This window comes from Convolutriloba macropyga, chromosome 14 (assembly GCF_964194025.1).
Source record: "Convolutriloba macropyga chromosome 14, txConMacr16.3, whole genome shotgun sequence".
Lineage (NCBI taxonomy): Eukaryota > Metazoa > Xenacoelomorpha > Acoela > Convolutidae > Convolutriloba > Convolutriloba macropyga.
Genome location: NC_134481.1, coordinates 40,586,983 through 40,602,416, shown reverse-complemented (window position 1 = coordinate 40,602,416; position 15,434 = coordinate 40,586,983). Strand labels below are relative to the sequence as shown.

The 15,434-nt window shown below is 33.3% G+C and overlaps 1 protein-coding gene across 1 annotated transcript in view; it reads left to right on the top strand.

Annotated features, from left to right (window-relative positions):
- Window positions 1–782: 782 nt before the first annotated feature.
- Window positions 783–15,434, top strand: part of LOC142353671 (uncharacterized) — a 28,107-nt gene continuing 13,455 nt past the window's right edge. The window contains exon 1 of the mRNA XM_075405975.1: window positions 783–4,329. Coding sequence (XP_075262090.1) covers window positions 787–4,329 — 3,543 coding nt within the window. The 5' untranslated portion in view covers window positions 783–786. The remainder of the gene's footprint in view (window positions 4,330–15,434) is intronic.

Here is a 15,434-nt window from a genome sequence, read left to right as displayed (position 1 = left end):
GCAGAAAAATTGTGGGCACATTCCGGTAAAGGTTATTTTTCGGCTTGTTTTCCGCTGTATTTTTTGCGGTGTTTGCAGAGTCACTTAAATTTCCGAATTGTCTGAGTTTCAATGTGTGACGAACAATTATGCGGATATTTAATCGCTATGTTTTCGTTGACTTTAAGCGCTTCATCAAAGTGTTGTCGATTGCTTGTAGATAGCAAAAGCCTATGAATAGTACCCTCTACGATATTTTTATGCTGGAGTGGGGCGCAGCTGCGTAAGTTCAGAATTGTTAATTTCTGTTGGCTCTTGGTACCATTTACAAGAAACTTTTCTATATTTGTTAATGTAGACTGGAACATCGAGGAAATCTAGTTCACGGTTTTGTTGCTCCTTACTTATATTTTGACAATTTTGATACCAGTTTTCACATTTTTACTGGTTTCTACCCGTGGCAATTGTTCTGCGACTGGCATTTGTGCAAAAGCACGAGCATAGGTTTTAAAGACGACTGGGACGTACTTATCAACTGCAGGCAGCTGCGAAACCACAACAGAAGCAACAAAACTTATCTTCCTGTGAATGTACGTTTTTGCGCCCGAGTCGTCTTTTTCCGCGATTTTTGCGAATTAAAATTTATAGCTGGGGGAGGGGGTGCAGAAATGATTGTTTGCCTATGAATATAATTAGGCTGATACTCTCATGTTGCCTTTAGAGTGCTCCAACCTGCAATATCTCAAATGAAGTTTTTTTCTGTACATAAAGAGATCGTAACAGGGGAGTCGAATTTTTAGATCGACAATGCAGTTCGAAGAGCCTCTTAATGAAGAATCCATAATTGATTGGATGAATAAATGCTCGACCGATCAAAGTCAAGCTGCGCGACGTCAACTTTTTAGTTCCGAGGGATTCCAAAATTTCATCAACAAAGCAGTACATCTTTATGAAGATTTGTGTATTGATTTAATTAAGTCTTCATCACCTGAGCTCATATCTGTATTACAGTCGTCAACATTTTGTGAAAAATTGACTGCGAAAGTACTTGAAGACATTGACGTAACTGATTCGACCTATACTGCTGAAATTCGTTTGCAGCGCCTGAGGCTTCTCGCCAGTAAGAGAAAAAATTCTGTATTGGATTCTGCAGTAATCTTAGCGTTGATCAAAATTTCAAGTAATTTCTTGTATTACTCGAAACTCATGGTGCTCTTTCCTTCATTTAACGTTTTGGATTATGTTTTGCGAGAAGGCTATCAAGTTTTTCAATTTTGGAATGAATTTCTACAACACTTCTTTCGATGTAATGACTCCGGTGTTACGAAGCTCTTGCTTTTCGTTCAGAATGAAATTTTCAGACATGCCGAATCAAGTCAACAAGAATCGAACGAGTGGCAGCTTTTTCATGATGATAGAAATCGAAGAAAAGTGTTCTCAGATCTCTGTTTTAGCCTAAACCAATGCGCTTCAAATACTATGAACGAGCATATGGCTGAATTGACCAAATTTATGTTGTTAGCCAATCGAGGGGAAATTTCCGTTTCTTGGTTGCTTATGCTCTTACGGATTAGTTTTGAAAATCATAGCTCAGTTGTTTTGAGGCAGAGCGTTCACGTATTTTCACTGATAAAATGGCAAGATATTGAAATAACTGACCAGGATTGGAAGTTGGTGGAATTATTTCTAACAAACTCTTTTCAATCGGTTGTTATGAAGCAGCTTGTTTTTGAAACACCACCGTTGTCACATCAGATCATCCAACCGCTTGAAAATATTTTTACCCTCAGCCATAGTTGTTATTTGTCTGCTTGGAAGTCAATTATACAGTATAGTGGTAACTATTTGACAAAACTGCACTACTTACAAACCTTTGTTAGATGCGGTCGAAAAGGGTTGAAGCTTGAGGTTTCTGAAATGCACGGTTTACGTGAGTGTATTGCGTCGTATGCCTGCGTAGCTGAACCTCTTAGAAGCAGTCTATTAGTCGTTTCTTTCAAATGTGGAATTTACACTGTGGAATGGGAGCGAAAGACATTTGAAGATTTGTTAGCATTTTTGCGTTCGTTCAAAGAATACAGTTTTGATCTAATATCCGCCATTGAGAAGGAGAAAGATATATGTTCTGCCATAATTAGTTCTTTGACCAATTGCTCCCCAAAATGGCGAAATATCGAAGATTCCCTATCCAGTTATGGCGCCACTGTTGCCGACATTATTTGGGAAAACCGTTTATTCGAAATTCTGGAAAAACTTTGTAGTAATCTTTTTGACAAACGTGATCCACTTTCTCCAAGTTCAGTGATTTCTCATTTAGTTCCGAAGCTCTGCGAACGTTGTGAATCAGAGAAGGATTTCAATATGTTAGAAGATTTTATAAAGTTTAATTTTTCTAAGGTCCCAGATAACGAGTTTCCCTTGTGCCAAATGCAAGCTTTTGTTACAGATAGTGGAGATAGTAGTATGGAATGGGTTTGCGTTCTGTTGACTGTTTCAGAAATTCCACTTGAAGAGACAAGCATGTCTATAGTAAAAGTTTTACTCGATTGTTTCATAAAAAGCGTTACTAGCAAGCGAAGCAATTCAAGAAAGTCGGTTCGTGAGCAAGTTTTGACATCGTATGATTGGAAAGCTTTATCGGTTTTTTTCAAACACTATAAATGCAGTGAGCAACATCTTGACGAAAATTTAGAGCTGTGTGAAAAACGGTTGATTGACTCGGCGCTCGAAATTTTGGAGACAGCGCCCCTCTTTCTCGTTGATTCAGTTTTGTGTTGTTTATCAGAGAGCAGTGAAATATATAAAAATCCCGAGAAATTCGATGAATTGTGTTCAGTTGCCATTGAAAATTGTCTGATTTATTGTAGGAAAGAAGCGGGATCTGAGAGTTTCAATTCTGCGTTTCAAAGATTTGTCGATCTTGTTTTTTGTTCTGAATCTTTTTCAAACGAGTCCTTGGCACTGACTGTTTCAAAGTGCGCGAACGTTATCATGAAAGATTGTAAAGCTTTTTCGTTTCTTGTTTTTGCTAACAATGTGGCAAATTCTCTGATAAAAAGCCAGAGTGAAACCAATGCTGGTCTGTCAAAAGAGGAACAAGAATTTGACCTGCTAAAGTTCTTCGAACTTCATAATTCGTGGTTTGTTCACATGGCCACGAGTTACTCCCTTCGTCTAGGCTACGAAGTTGTAATGCCTGTTTTATTAGACGACTGTTTTCACGATGTAACCTCTGAAATACTTCAGGTTATGGACCAAGTAAAAAATTTACAGTCGCCGAGAAAAGCGATTTTGAGCGTTCTAGAAACTTTAGCTAACAGCTTTAAAAACAATACAGATACCTTTTTGACTTTATTGAAGCAATTTATTGTTTTTGATATAGATGTTACCTCGAATATTACAAAAAGACTACACGTTAATTCGTTTATTCATCAGCAGAAAATTAGGGTTTGGAGTTCTGTATGTAAACTGATCATGTCTTTTGAACATTGCGAAATGGAGGGTTTAAACGAAATACGAAGTTTGTTGTTGAACAGTTTAAAAAGCGATTATTGCGATCCATCTTTACGCGTGTTTATGGAGGTTTCGTTATCATATTTGTTGCCTAGATTTTTGTGGACATCAGAAATTGTTCAAGATTTGGGAACAAGCTCATCTTCTTACGTCTGCTCAGTTATACATTCCGTTGGTTATCGTTATCTGTTCGACCATAACTATTCCAGTTTGATTTTGGATGAAAACGAGGTAAACAAATTGTTTACTTTTTTGTTTTCCTGGTCGACTGTCAGCCATAATAGCATTCGGTTGTCGGCCCAAGCTTTTTTGATGCGAATTTGGGAATCGCATCTCTTGGTAAATCGCAATAATGAAACAACGGGAGGTTCTTTCGTGTTTATTGATAGCGTGGTCACGTTTTGGAAATCACACCAAAAATTACTCGAAGCCATTGAGAAGAATTCTCATGTGATGATATTTTACGAAGATTTGTTCTCCAAATTTAAAAATCTTAATAAAAATAGCAAAATTTGTTTTGAGGATATTTATTCGTGCGTTGCAAAGCGATACGCTCTTGAAGATGAAATTGAAGGCTTGAATCCAAACTTGACCAGAGAATCGGAAACTAAGTTTCAAACTTCTGATGCAACAGCAGAATTTTCTTCAACTTCTCAATTGAAGCCAGTTTCTGAGTTAGACTTGGCTACTGTTTTCACACAAGAGTACAAAATGGTAGAAGTAAAGCTGCATAGAGGACTTCAAGAAGAGAAGAGACCGGGCAATTTGATTTTGATTGCGTCTTTATTGGAGAAAATGAACAACATTGGAGGGCTTTCACGCACTGGAGAAGTACAGGTAGTTAATTGCTCTCGAATTAATGTTTATAGCTTTTTTTTATCTGAACAAAGTTTGAAGCAATAATTGCAACGTGTCTTTTATGCAAAATTTTTGCTTCACCGTTTCTTGTAGAATATCTCTTGAGTGACATTTTCACTCCTGGCTTGCAGGCCTATGTATTAATTGTGCTTGCAGGCCTATGTCTTAGCTTGCAGGCCTATGTATTGCGCAGAGAATGTTGCGAAGCTTGTATAGTTTAGAGGCTAAGTTCTGAGTGTGGAATTTGGAGACCTCTGGTTCGAAACACACCCCCATGTCGGATTTTTTTTGCAATCATAAATTCTCTAGATTGTGCCAAATATTTTTGACAATTTACTAAGGCTACGAAGCCCACGTCTGAGTTACGTTTCCCCAGCTGGCGTTCGAGAGAATGTCGTCCGACTTTAGTCATTTTATGTTAGTATTGGATCGAAGGTGGAATACAAAAAGGCTTATTTTTCTCTGGGAGAAATGTCTTCAATACTTGTTTAATTGCTCTCAAACGAATTTTTTGCATGACCGATTCTTTTTCTGACTCATTTGAGTTTTCGTCCTCAAAAACGGGATAAACAGGAAAATCCAGGAGAGCATTAAGGGCTCCTAGAGTCTTGCAACCTTTGTCCCTTTGTCATGCCACCCCACTCTAACCCCCTCCCCCCAGCATGCCCCCAGTTCACCTTCCTCCACCTGGTGGTTTGAACCACCCTCTCGTCCAGCCTTCTCGACACTTTCGCCATCCCTTGACCCCCCACTCCCCTCCCACTCTGCTCACCCCTCCAATGCTCGCATTTCCCCCAAGCCAACCGCTGGCCAGTCGTTTGAGAGGGGTTCCCCGACGTTAGTCGGGTGTTGTTTTGTCTGACTTTTTGTCCTCAACCCTCTCGTCCACTACCCTCAACATCTTTCGACCCGTAACCCAGCTTGACCTCTGTGAGGCCCCGTGCTCTCCTCCCCCCAAAAGGAAATGGAGTGTTTTATAGTAATGTGAGTTACCGCTCATTCTGAAGTGCATGATTAGTTGAGGCTTCCAGCGGATTCGACCTATTTTGAGGAAAAATATAATGTAACCTGTAGCTTTGGTAAGATTCTGGTCCTAAATCTAGTGAGCTATATTATGAAATTTTGAACCGAGAAGGCACGAGGAATCCTTGGTGCTATATTAAAAAGCGGGTATTTGCAATTTTATACTACTCTAATGTAGTTTTTTGAACTGACAAGAACAAATAAAAAATATTGCTGTATGAATGAACCCCTTTTTTTTATAATTACTTGCTCTCAATTGAATTTTTGTAGCAATTATTTAGGCCCTGTTGGACTTTTTAATGCAGTTTTGCTTGGTCGATTTTCCGTGAGGCTCTTTGACTTTTTTGTCGTCAAAAGCGGGATAAATTGGAGCATTAAGTGTCTTAGCATTAAGTGTCCCGACTACCTTAAGTGTCTATTATGTGCTCTTGATGTATGTACAGTCTGATTTGTATTTAGCTGCTATAGCTGAGTAAAACTATCATTGCCGCTCCTTTGCTTTTTTTTCAACTTTTTTGTTACGACAGTCCAAGGCACGCCACCTTCAAACCAGCTTTTTCCATTCAATCCTTGGGAAGTTTCGACATCCCCTCTTTTATCTGCCCTCTGTTTTTCAGAATGGATTTACCATGCGTAAAAACTTTTTATCATAATTAAAAGTGACGATTATAACTATAAGTTTACTTTTTTTGGAAACTCTTTACTCGAAAGCTTGGCCGTTTTGTTTTGAACCTGTGGTCCTGTTTGTTGACCTTAGTCTCTCGCATTGCTATCCGTGAACAAGTTCTGAATCTCGCAAAGTTTTGAATTTTTCTGCTTTTCCTTTTTTAAAACTGACTTTTGTCATGTGTGGCAATTGAAACTGGAATTCGACATACCTGATTACGTCACAATAACGGTTATTAAAGAACTTGGCTACATCATTGTTCAACTTGAGTGAAATAAAGATTTTATTTTTTTTCTTGCCTTAAGGAGGTTTTCCGGAAATTTTATTAATTGCTCTCAAACGAAGTTTGTAGCAACTATATTAGTCCTGTCGGTCTTTTTTATGCTATTTTTTGCTTGACCAATTTTTCGTCTGACGCATTGGACTTTTCTTCCACCTAATTCGTCAGCAAAATTGAAGTGATTAGTAATGTATATATGGTGACCTCCGCAGCATAGAGCCGGGCCATATATACACATATATGAAAATTACTATATTTTCTTGTTTTTTCCTCTATATTTCCATTTTTTCATACAAATAAAAATCTATCATTTTTGTTTGTATCTTTTATCTTATCCATTTCCTTTTCTATGGTACTATCTAATGGAATATTTATGTTTATAAATATACTATCTGTATCTGTGTAATGATAACTACAATCTAACTCTTTCTCAAAGTAATCATATATAGCTTTATACATGAATAGTTTAGCTTTTTCTAATATAACAAAACCAATATAATTAAACTTATCTAATTTAACATTACCTCTTGTTTTACGTACAGCTATTAGATCATCATCAAACTCTACAGAATATTTAAAACCAATATTTTCTACTAATTTAATATATCTATCTACATCATTAACTAACTCTACATCTTGTCTATTATATACATTCTCTATTGTTTTTCCATAGAAGGCATTATTCATTAACTTAAAGAATACATCTCCAAATTTATCACCCTTAGCTTTAGCCTCCTTTCTTTTCTTAATATTAAACTCAATATAAGGCTTTAACCACTCACTCTTACTATATTCTAACTTTTGCTTAATTGTAATATCTTCTAATTTCAAACCATGATCTAAATACCAATCTAACATCTCTCCATCTATTACATAATCTACCTTATCTGTTAATTTTAGCATTAACTTCTCATTAGGTTTATATCCTTTCTTTTTATTTACATCTTGCTAATCTGTAAATTGATTTACAGATGCTTTTGTTTTCTCAGGGAAGAATGGATACTTATTTGTTTTCTGTTTCAAGTCATCATTATACTTTATATCAATAGTGTAGATATATCCTTTTGTGGAGCTAGAGCTAGTATAATCTGCGCAGCCAGTTCCTGGATCGAGAGTGTCACATATTTTGATCTCGCCAGTAGGTAAAGCTTGAACAATAGCAGAAAGCATATAATATAAATATTTTAGATAATACTCTTTCCCAGTATACTCAGGATCTATACCTTTATTCATACATTTTACATGACAATCACCTAATACTGAAGCTAACCCACCTCTAATACCATGTTGTATTGTATCATAAATATTAACTGTATTTTCTTTATAATACTTAAGTCTAACATTAGTATATTTCAACCCACACAGCCAGGTTAAACCACAGAGTAGAATATGTGTAACATGGATCTATTTCATAGTATTCTAAACACATAGCTCTAAATTTCTCAAATACATCAACTGATAACAATACATCTGTTTTAAGATATAACATCATATAATCCTTTATTGTCTCACATTTAGTATCTTTCCAACAATCAATTGCTTGCTTATATTCTTCATCTGTAATACCACTTTGTTTCAACTTAGAATAGAATGCTTCCTTAGGTGGTAATGCTGATTCGTCTAGTTTATCTATACTATCAAACCATTCATATGGGAATATACCTTTACGTCTTTCTAAGCCACATTTATTTAATGTTACACATTCTTCATTACTCAATGTTTTACTTATAGCATCTAAGCTAAGTGGATGGAAGAACCTAAACATATCTAATGCTTTAGCATAACCCATATCAATACTAATATAATTCTCATCAGTTTTAGTTAATACTTTAAGTCTAATGGGACTCTGTCCATTGTGTTTCTCACCCATCTTCTTTGCTAGTTTAGTTATAAGTAGGTGATTATCATAATTAGAAGAATTATATGCATACATTGGTACAAATGTGTTTTTAGCTTGGAGGTTACATTTATTGTGAGCATATCCTCTAAATTTACCATTTAGATGATCATAATCTTTAATGATGTCATTGTTCATTTCCTCATTACAATAATAACATCTACTATATAATCGGTTAAACCGCTTCTAATTAATCATCTTTATGGAATGTTCTTCTACCTATATGTTTCTGTGTATTTCATAAATCCAAATGTTTATTTAATGCATCTTCTGTTCTAAATGATACACAACATTTTAGACATGGATAACATTTATTATGATTAGATGATGTTCTTAATAGGAATGATACATCTTTACATAGGAAGTAATGATTATCCCAGTATAATATGTTACATCCTTTATGATCATTATGATTAATACCGGATTAATAGTTTTGTTTTTATTTAGATTAAACACATTAAATAATATTTTGTTTTTATTTAGTTCCTGTATTTTCTTTAAGTGATAATAATCATATGGAGGTATAACCCCATTTGGTAATTTTATCTCATTAATATATTCAGGTTTATTATATTTACTAACTCTATTTAGTGCTCTCCTCCCCCCAAAAGGAAATGGAGTGTTTTATAGTAATGTGAGTTACCGCTCATTCTGAAGTGCATGATTAGTTGAGGCTTCCAGCGGATTCGACCTATTTTGAGGAAAAATATAATGTAACCTGTAGCTTTGGTAAGATTCTGGTCCTAAATCTAATGAGCTATATTATGAAATTTTGAACCGAGAAGGCACGAGGAATCCTTGGTGCTATATTTAAAAGCGGGTATTTGCAATTTTATACTATAATGTAGTTTTTTGAACTGACAAGAACAAATAAAAAATATTGCTGTATGAATGAGCACGTTTTTTTGTTATAATTACTTGCTCTCAATTGAATTTTTGTAGCAATTATTTAGGCCCTGTTGGACTTTTTAATGCAGTTTTGCTTGGTCGATTTTCCGTGAGGCTCTTTGACTTTTTTGTCGTCAAAAGCGGGATAAATTGGAGCATTAAGTGTCTTAGCATTAAGTGTCCCGACTACCTTAAGTGTCTATTATGTGCTCTTGATGTATGTACAGTCTGATTTGTATTTAGCTGCTATAGCTGAGTAAAACTATCATTGCCGCTCCTTTGCTTTTTTTTCAACTTTTTTGTTACGACAGTCCAAAGCACGCCACCTTCAAACCAGCTTTTTCCATTCAATCCTTGGGAAGTTTCGACATCCCCTCTTTTATCTGCCCTCTGTTTTTCAGAATGGATTTACCATGCGTAAAAACTTTTTATCATAATTAAAAGTGACGATTATAACAAAGTTTACTTTTTTGGAAATTCTTTACTCGAAAGCTTGGCCGTTTTGTTTTGAACCTGTTCATATTTGATGAGATATCTTTTTTGGAAATTGGTTAATCTGTGGGCTCGAGTTGAATGATACCAATTTCAAAGAGTTACAAAAGAAAATATTCTGAAAAAAGCGAACCTTTTTTGGAATTCTGTGGTCCTGTTTTTTTGACCTTAGTCTCTCGCATTGCTATCCGTGAACAAGTTCTAAATCTCGCAAAGTTTTGAAATTTTCTGCTTTTCCTTTTTTAAAACTGACTTTTTTCATGTGTGGCAATTGAAACCGGAATTCGACATACCTGATTACGTCACAATAACGGATATTAAAGAACTTGGCTACACCATTGTTCAACTTGAGTGAAATAAAGATTTTATTTTTTTTCTTGCCTTAAGGAGGTTTTCCGGAAATTTTATTAATTGCTCTCAAACGAAGTTTGTAGCAACTATATTAGTCCTGTCGGTCTTTTTTATGCTATTTTTTGCTTGACCAATTTTTCGTCTGACGCATTTGACTTTTCTTCCACCTAATTCGTCAGAAAAATTGAAGTTATTAGTAATGTATATATGGTGACCTCCGCAGCATAGAGCCGGGCCATATATACACATATATGAAAATTACTATATTTTCTTGTTTTTTCCACTATATTTCCATTTTTTCATACAAATAAAAATCTATCATTTTTTTGACTAAATGTAATAAATTTTGCTTTTATTAATTGTAAAACCTAAATTCACCATTACTATCTCTAATACCTTTATCATCAAATGGATCAATAGCTATGTTATATTGTTCTTTAGTTTCTAAATGATGTCTATTACTATCAATAGTATAAATAGTTACATATTTAGATTTACCTTCATATATAGCATTAGTATAATCGTCAATTGTAATTTTTTTTTAATAGTGGCTTTAGTTATACCTTTAACTTTTTCTTTTCTTCTCTTTTAACAGTATTGTAACAATATGCTTTAGCTTTAAGGAAACATGCTTCTATAATAGTATCATTAGGTAATTCATCCTTCATCTTAACTCATTATTATGTAAAATATCTTTTATCTTATCCATTTCCTTTTCTATGGTACTATCTAATGGAATATTTATGTTTATAAATATACTATCTGTATCTGTGTAATGATAACTACAATCTAACTCTTTCTCAAAGTAATCATATATAGCTTTATACATGAATAGTTTAGCTTTTTCTAATATAACAAAACCAATATAATTAAACTTATCTAATTTAACATTACCTCTTGTTTTACGTACAGCTATTAGATCATCATCAAACTCTACAGAATATTTAAAACCAATATTTTCTACTAATTTAATATATCTATCTACATCATTAACTAACTCTACATCTTGTCTATTATATACATTCTCTATTGTTTTTCCATAGAAGGCATTATTCATTAACTTAAAGAATACATCTCCAAATTTATCACCCTTAGCTTTAGCCTCCTTTCTTTTCTTAATATTAAACTCAATATAAGGCTTTAACCACTCACTCTTACTATATTCTAACTTTTGCTTAATTGTAATATCTTCTAATTTCAAACCATGATCTAAATACCAATCTAACATCTCTCCATCTATTACATAATCTACCTTATCTGTTAATTTTAGCATTAACTTCTCATTAGGTTTATATCCTTTCTTTTTATTTACATCTTGCTAATCTGTAAATTGATTTACAGATGCTTTTGTTTTCTCAGGGAAGAATGGATACTTATTTGTTTTCTGTTTCAAGTCATCATTATACTTTATATCAATAGTGTAGATATATCCTTTTGTGGAGCTAGAGCTAGTATAATCTGCGCAGCCAGTTCCTGGATCGAGAGTGTCACATATTTTGATTTCGCCAGTAGGTAAAGCTTGAACCATAGCAGAAGCATATAATGAGTTGAAGTCTAAATATTTTAGATAATTCTCTTTCCCAGTATACTCAGGATCTATACCTTTATTCATACATTTTACATGACAATCACCTAATACTGAAGCTAACCCACCTCTAATACCATGTTGTGTTGTATCATAAATATTAACTGTATTTTCTTTATAATACTTAAGTCTAACATTAGTATATTTCAACCCACACAGCCAGGTTAACCCAGGAGTAGAATATGTGTAACATGGATCTATTTCATAGTATTCTAAACACATAGCTCTGAATTTCTCAAATACATCAACTGATAACAATACATCTGTTTTAAGATATAACATCATATAATCCTTTATTGTCTCACATTTAGTATCTTTCCAACAATCAATTGCTTGCTTATTTTCTTTATCTGTAATACCACTTTGTTTCAACTTAGAATAGAATGCTTCCTTAGGTGGTAATGTTGATTCGTCTAGTTTATCTATACTATCAAACCATCCATATGGGAATATACCTTTATGTCTTTCTAAGCCACATTTATTTTATGTTACACATTCTTCATTACTCAATGTTTTACTTATAGCATCTAAGCTAAGTGGATGGAAGAACCTAAACATATCTAATGCTTTAGCATAACCCATATCAATACTAATATAATTCTCATCAGTTTTAGTTAATACTTTAAGTCTAATGGGACTCTGTCCATTGTGTTTCTCACCCATGTTCTTTGCTAGTTTAATTATAAGTAGGTGATTATCATAATTAGAAGAATTATATGCATACATTGGTACAAGTGTGTTCTTAGCTTGGAGGTTACATTTATTGTGAGCATATCCTCTAAATTTACCATTTAGATGATCATAATCTTTAATGATGTCATTGTTCATTTCCTCATTACAATAATAACATCTATATAATCGGTGAAACCGCTTCGGGGATGGAATACTATCTTCTTTCAATGGAATATTTATACTAAATATATCTTTAAATAATTTATTATAATGATCTACTCTAGCCACAAACCAATCAACTACTTTATCACCACAGTTAGATTCATGCTTGTCTTCTAATATATCAGGATAGTCACTTTTTATATATAAACCACAAGCAATAGGAATGTGTTTACCATCTTTTATTATACATTCAAAATCATAATACATAGCAAATGGTACTCTGTTTTTATAATGGAACTTATCAAACTTTAGGTAATCATCTTTATGGAATGTTCTTCTACCTATATGTTTCTGTGTATTACATAAATCCAAATGTTTATTTAATGCATCTTCTGTTCTAAATGATACACAACATTTTAGACATGGATAACATTTATTATGATTAGATGATGTTCTTAATAGGAATGATACATCTTTACATAGGAAGTAATGATTATCCCAGTATAATATGTTACATCTTTTATGATCATTATGATTAATTATTACAGGATTAATAGTTTTATTTTTATTTAGATTAAACACATTAAATAATATTTTGTTTTTATTTAGTTCCTGTATTTTCTTTAAGTGATAATAATCATATGGAGGTATAACCCCGTTTGGTAATTTTATCTCATTAATATATTCAGGTTTATTATATTTACGAACTGTATTTGGATCACGTGATGCAGGATGTAGATAAGCATTTAGACACCATAGCAAACACTTATTATCAGTATTATGTATATTAAGTATATATCTAGACGTGAATGGTAACTCAGTATCACATCCACCACTAGGATAAAACCTATGTATATACATTGTTCTTTTGATAAGTCTTTGCATACTCCATCCAGGTTGATTCATTTCTCGTTCCTGCATTCTTGTCTCTAGTTCCCCATTCAATAAATCCAAGTCATGTGCACCATTATATTGCCTAGTCATTAACCTAAAGGTGAATTCGTTTTCTTCTAATTTATCATCCGTAGGTTTTGTATACTTAACTACATCAAAGGTGTTAAACTTAATATGGGGATGTATGTTATGCAATGGCTCCAGTATATTCAAGAATTTAGGATCTTCATAATTACTACTAGTTATTATTATTTGATTTTACTTCATGTTATGATCCAAGCCTAATTCATTAACTTTATCTCTCCACTTCTTATCAACAAGTTTTTTTTCTGTTTAACATTTTCTTTATGTTCATCTGATCCATTGTGTTCCTTTTTATTGTTATATCTGATATTACATATATTGCAATATCCTTCAGTTATATTTTTATTATTATCAGTGAAAGGGACGAGTCCTTGGTACCCCAACTGCTTTGCAGATCCTTATCATTATCCTTATCAGTTAAACTGCTCAATGAAGTTGTTTTGCAATTTCGCAGATCCTTTCCCTCTACATTATCCATATGCATCTTTGTTTTTATATGTTGATCCACACTATATTGACTCAGACATGTCTTACATGTTACACAATCAAACTTACTCCCATTCTTTACTATTTCCCCCGTAACCAATCTTACATTGTTCCTATGTTTTAATGTTGTTACATGTTTATTATAAGCAGTAATATTATCAAGATACATATCGCAATTATCACAAAACTTTATTCTTCCTCTGTATACTGCTCATCCAGCTTTTGTTCTATATCTTCATTAGTAACTTTTATTCCATCCTCATTAGCACTCTCAATAATTTTATTTATATTATATAATTGCTCATTCTTTTTATGTTTAAGTGATTGAATGTGTCTGTTATAATTCTTTCGAGTCATCTCTTCATCACATTCTTTACATCTAATCCTATTTGTTTTAGGCTTTTGAACATAGACAAAATCATCAAATGAGTCTAAATCTGAGTCCTTATCCTTATCAGAATCTACATCTTTATCCTTATTAGAACCTAAATCCTTATCCTTATCCTTATAATAACCTAAATCCTTATCCTTATCAGAACCTAAATCCTTATCAAAATCTGGACAATATTTTGCTTCAGTCTTTCGCAATGACTCACGCATATTTTCTTCTCTTTGTTTTAATTTTGCATTCTGTTTATCATATGACTCCTTTATTTCTTCATTTACACGATTAAACCTTCTGATTGATTCTAAAGATTTTTCTAATTCTATCTTTTGTCTTTCCCTATCAGTGAAACTGCTTCGCAGATCTACTGGTTTGATCTCTTTCCTTGGTTTGTTTTTATTTTTTAACATTTGGACCGCCATACTCGTAGAACTAGATTCAGCTTTATCACTTCCAGATTGGACTTGTCCACTTCCAAATTGGACTTGTCCATGAGATTGGACTTGTCCACTTCCAAATTGAGCTCGCTCACTTCCAGATTGGACTCTTCCATGAGATTGAGCTTGTTCACTTGTTGAATGATTGTAACCGGTATAATCTTGTTGATTCATTTTTATATGCAAAATTTTGAAATAATATTGTTTATATAGCTTATCAATACTATAAAAATGATTAGCACCAAATGTGATAAATGTAAAAATAAGGCTCGGTGTTGGAGTTGTGATGAGTGTCAAAGTAAACCATTCCAATGTTTTGTATGTAATAAGATTATAACATATAGAGAAAAATATAATCATTTGCAAGTGCACTTTAATAATCCCAATCAATATTTAGTATGCAGAATGTGTAAAGTAATTAAACACATCTCTCAGTATAGAAGTAAACATTTCTATTGTAGGTTATGCATATATCTCCATAAATATAGGTTTCATTATACAAAAGAAAGGTTCTTAGAACATGCAAAGAAATATAATATCCACGAAGTAGTTCAACAGAGTTGTTTGGTTAACCACAAGCGAAGCTCGTTTGCAAATTCACCAATCAGAGAAGCTAATTCCCAGATTGAAGTAAAGCTATAACTAATTATAATAAGTTTATTAAAGAATTAACAATTAATGATGATAGAAAGTTTATTGAAGCCGCTATTAGATTATATAATGCATTGTGATAATTATTTTTATAAAAATGACTAAACTAGAAACGCTCATAGAATTAAAC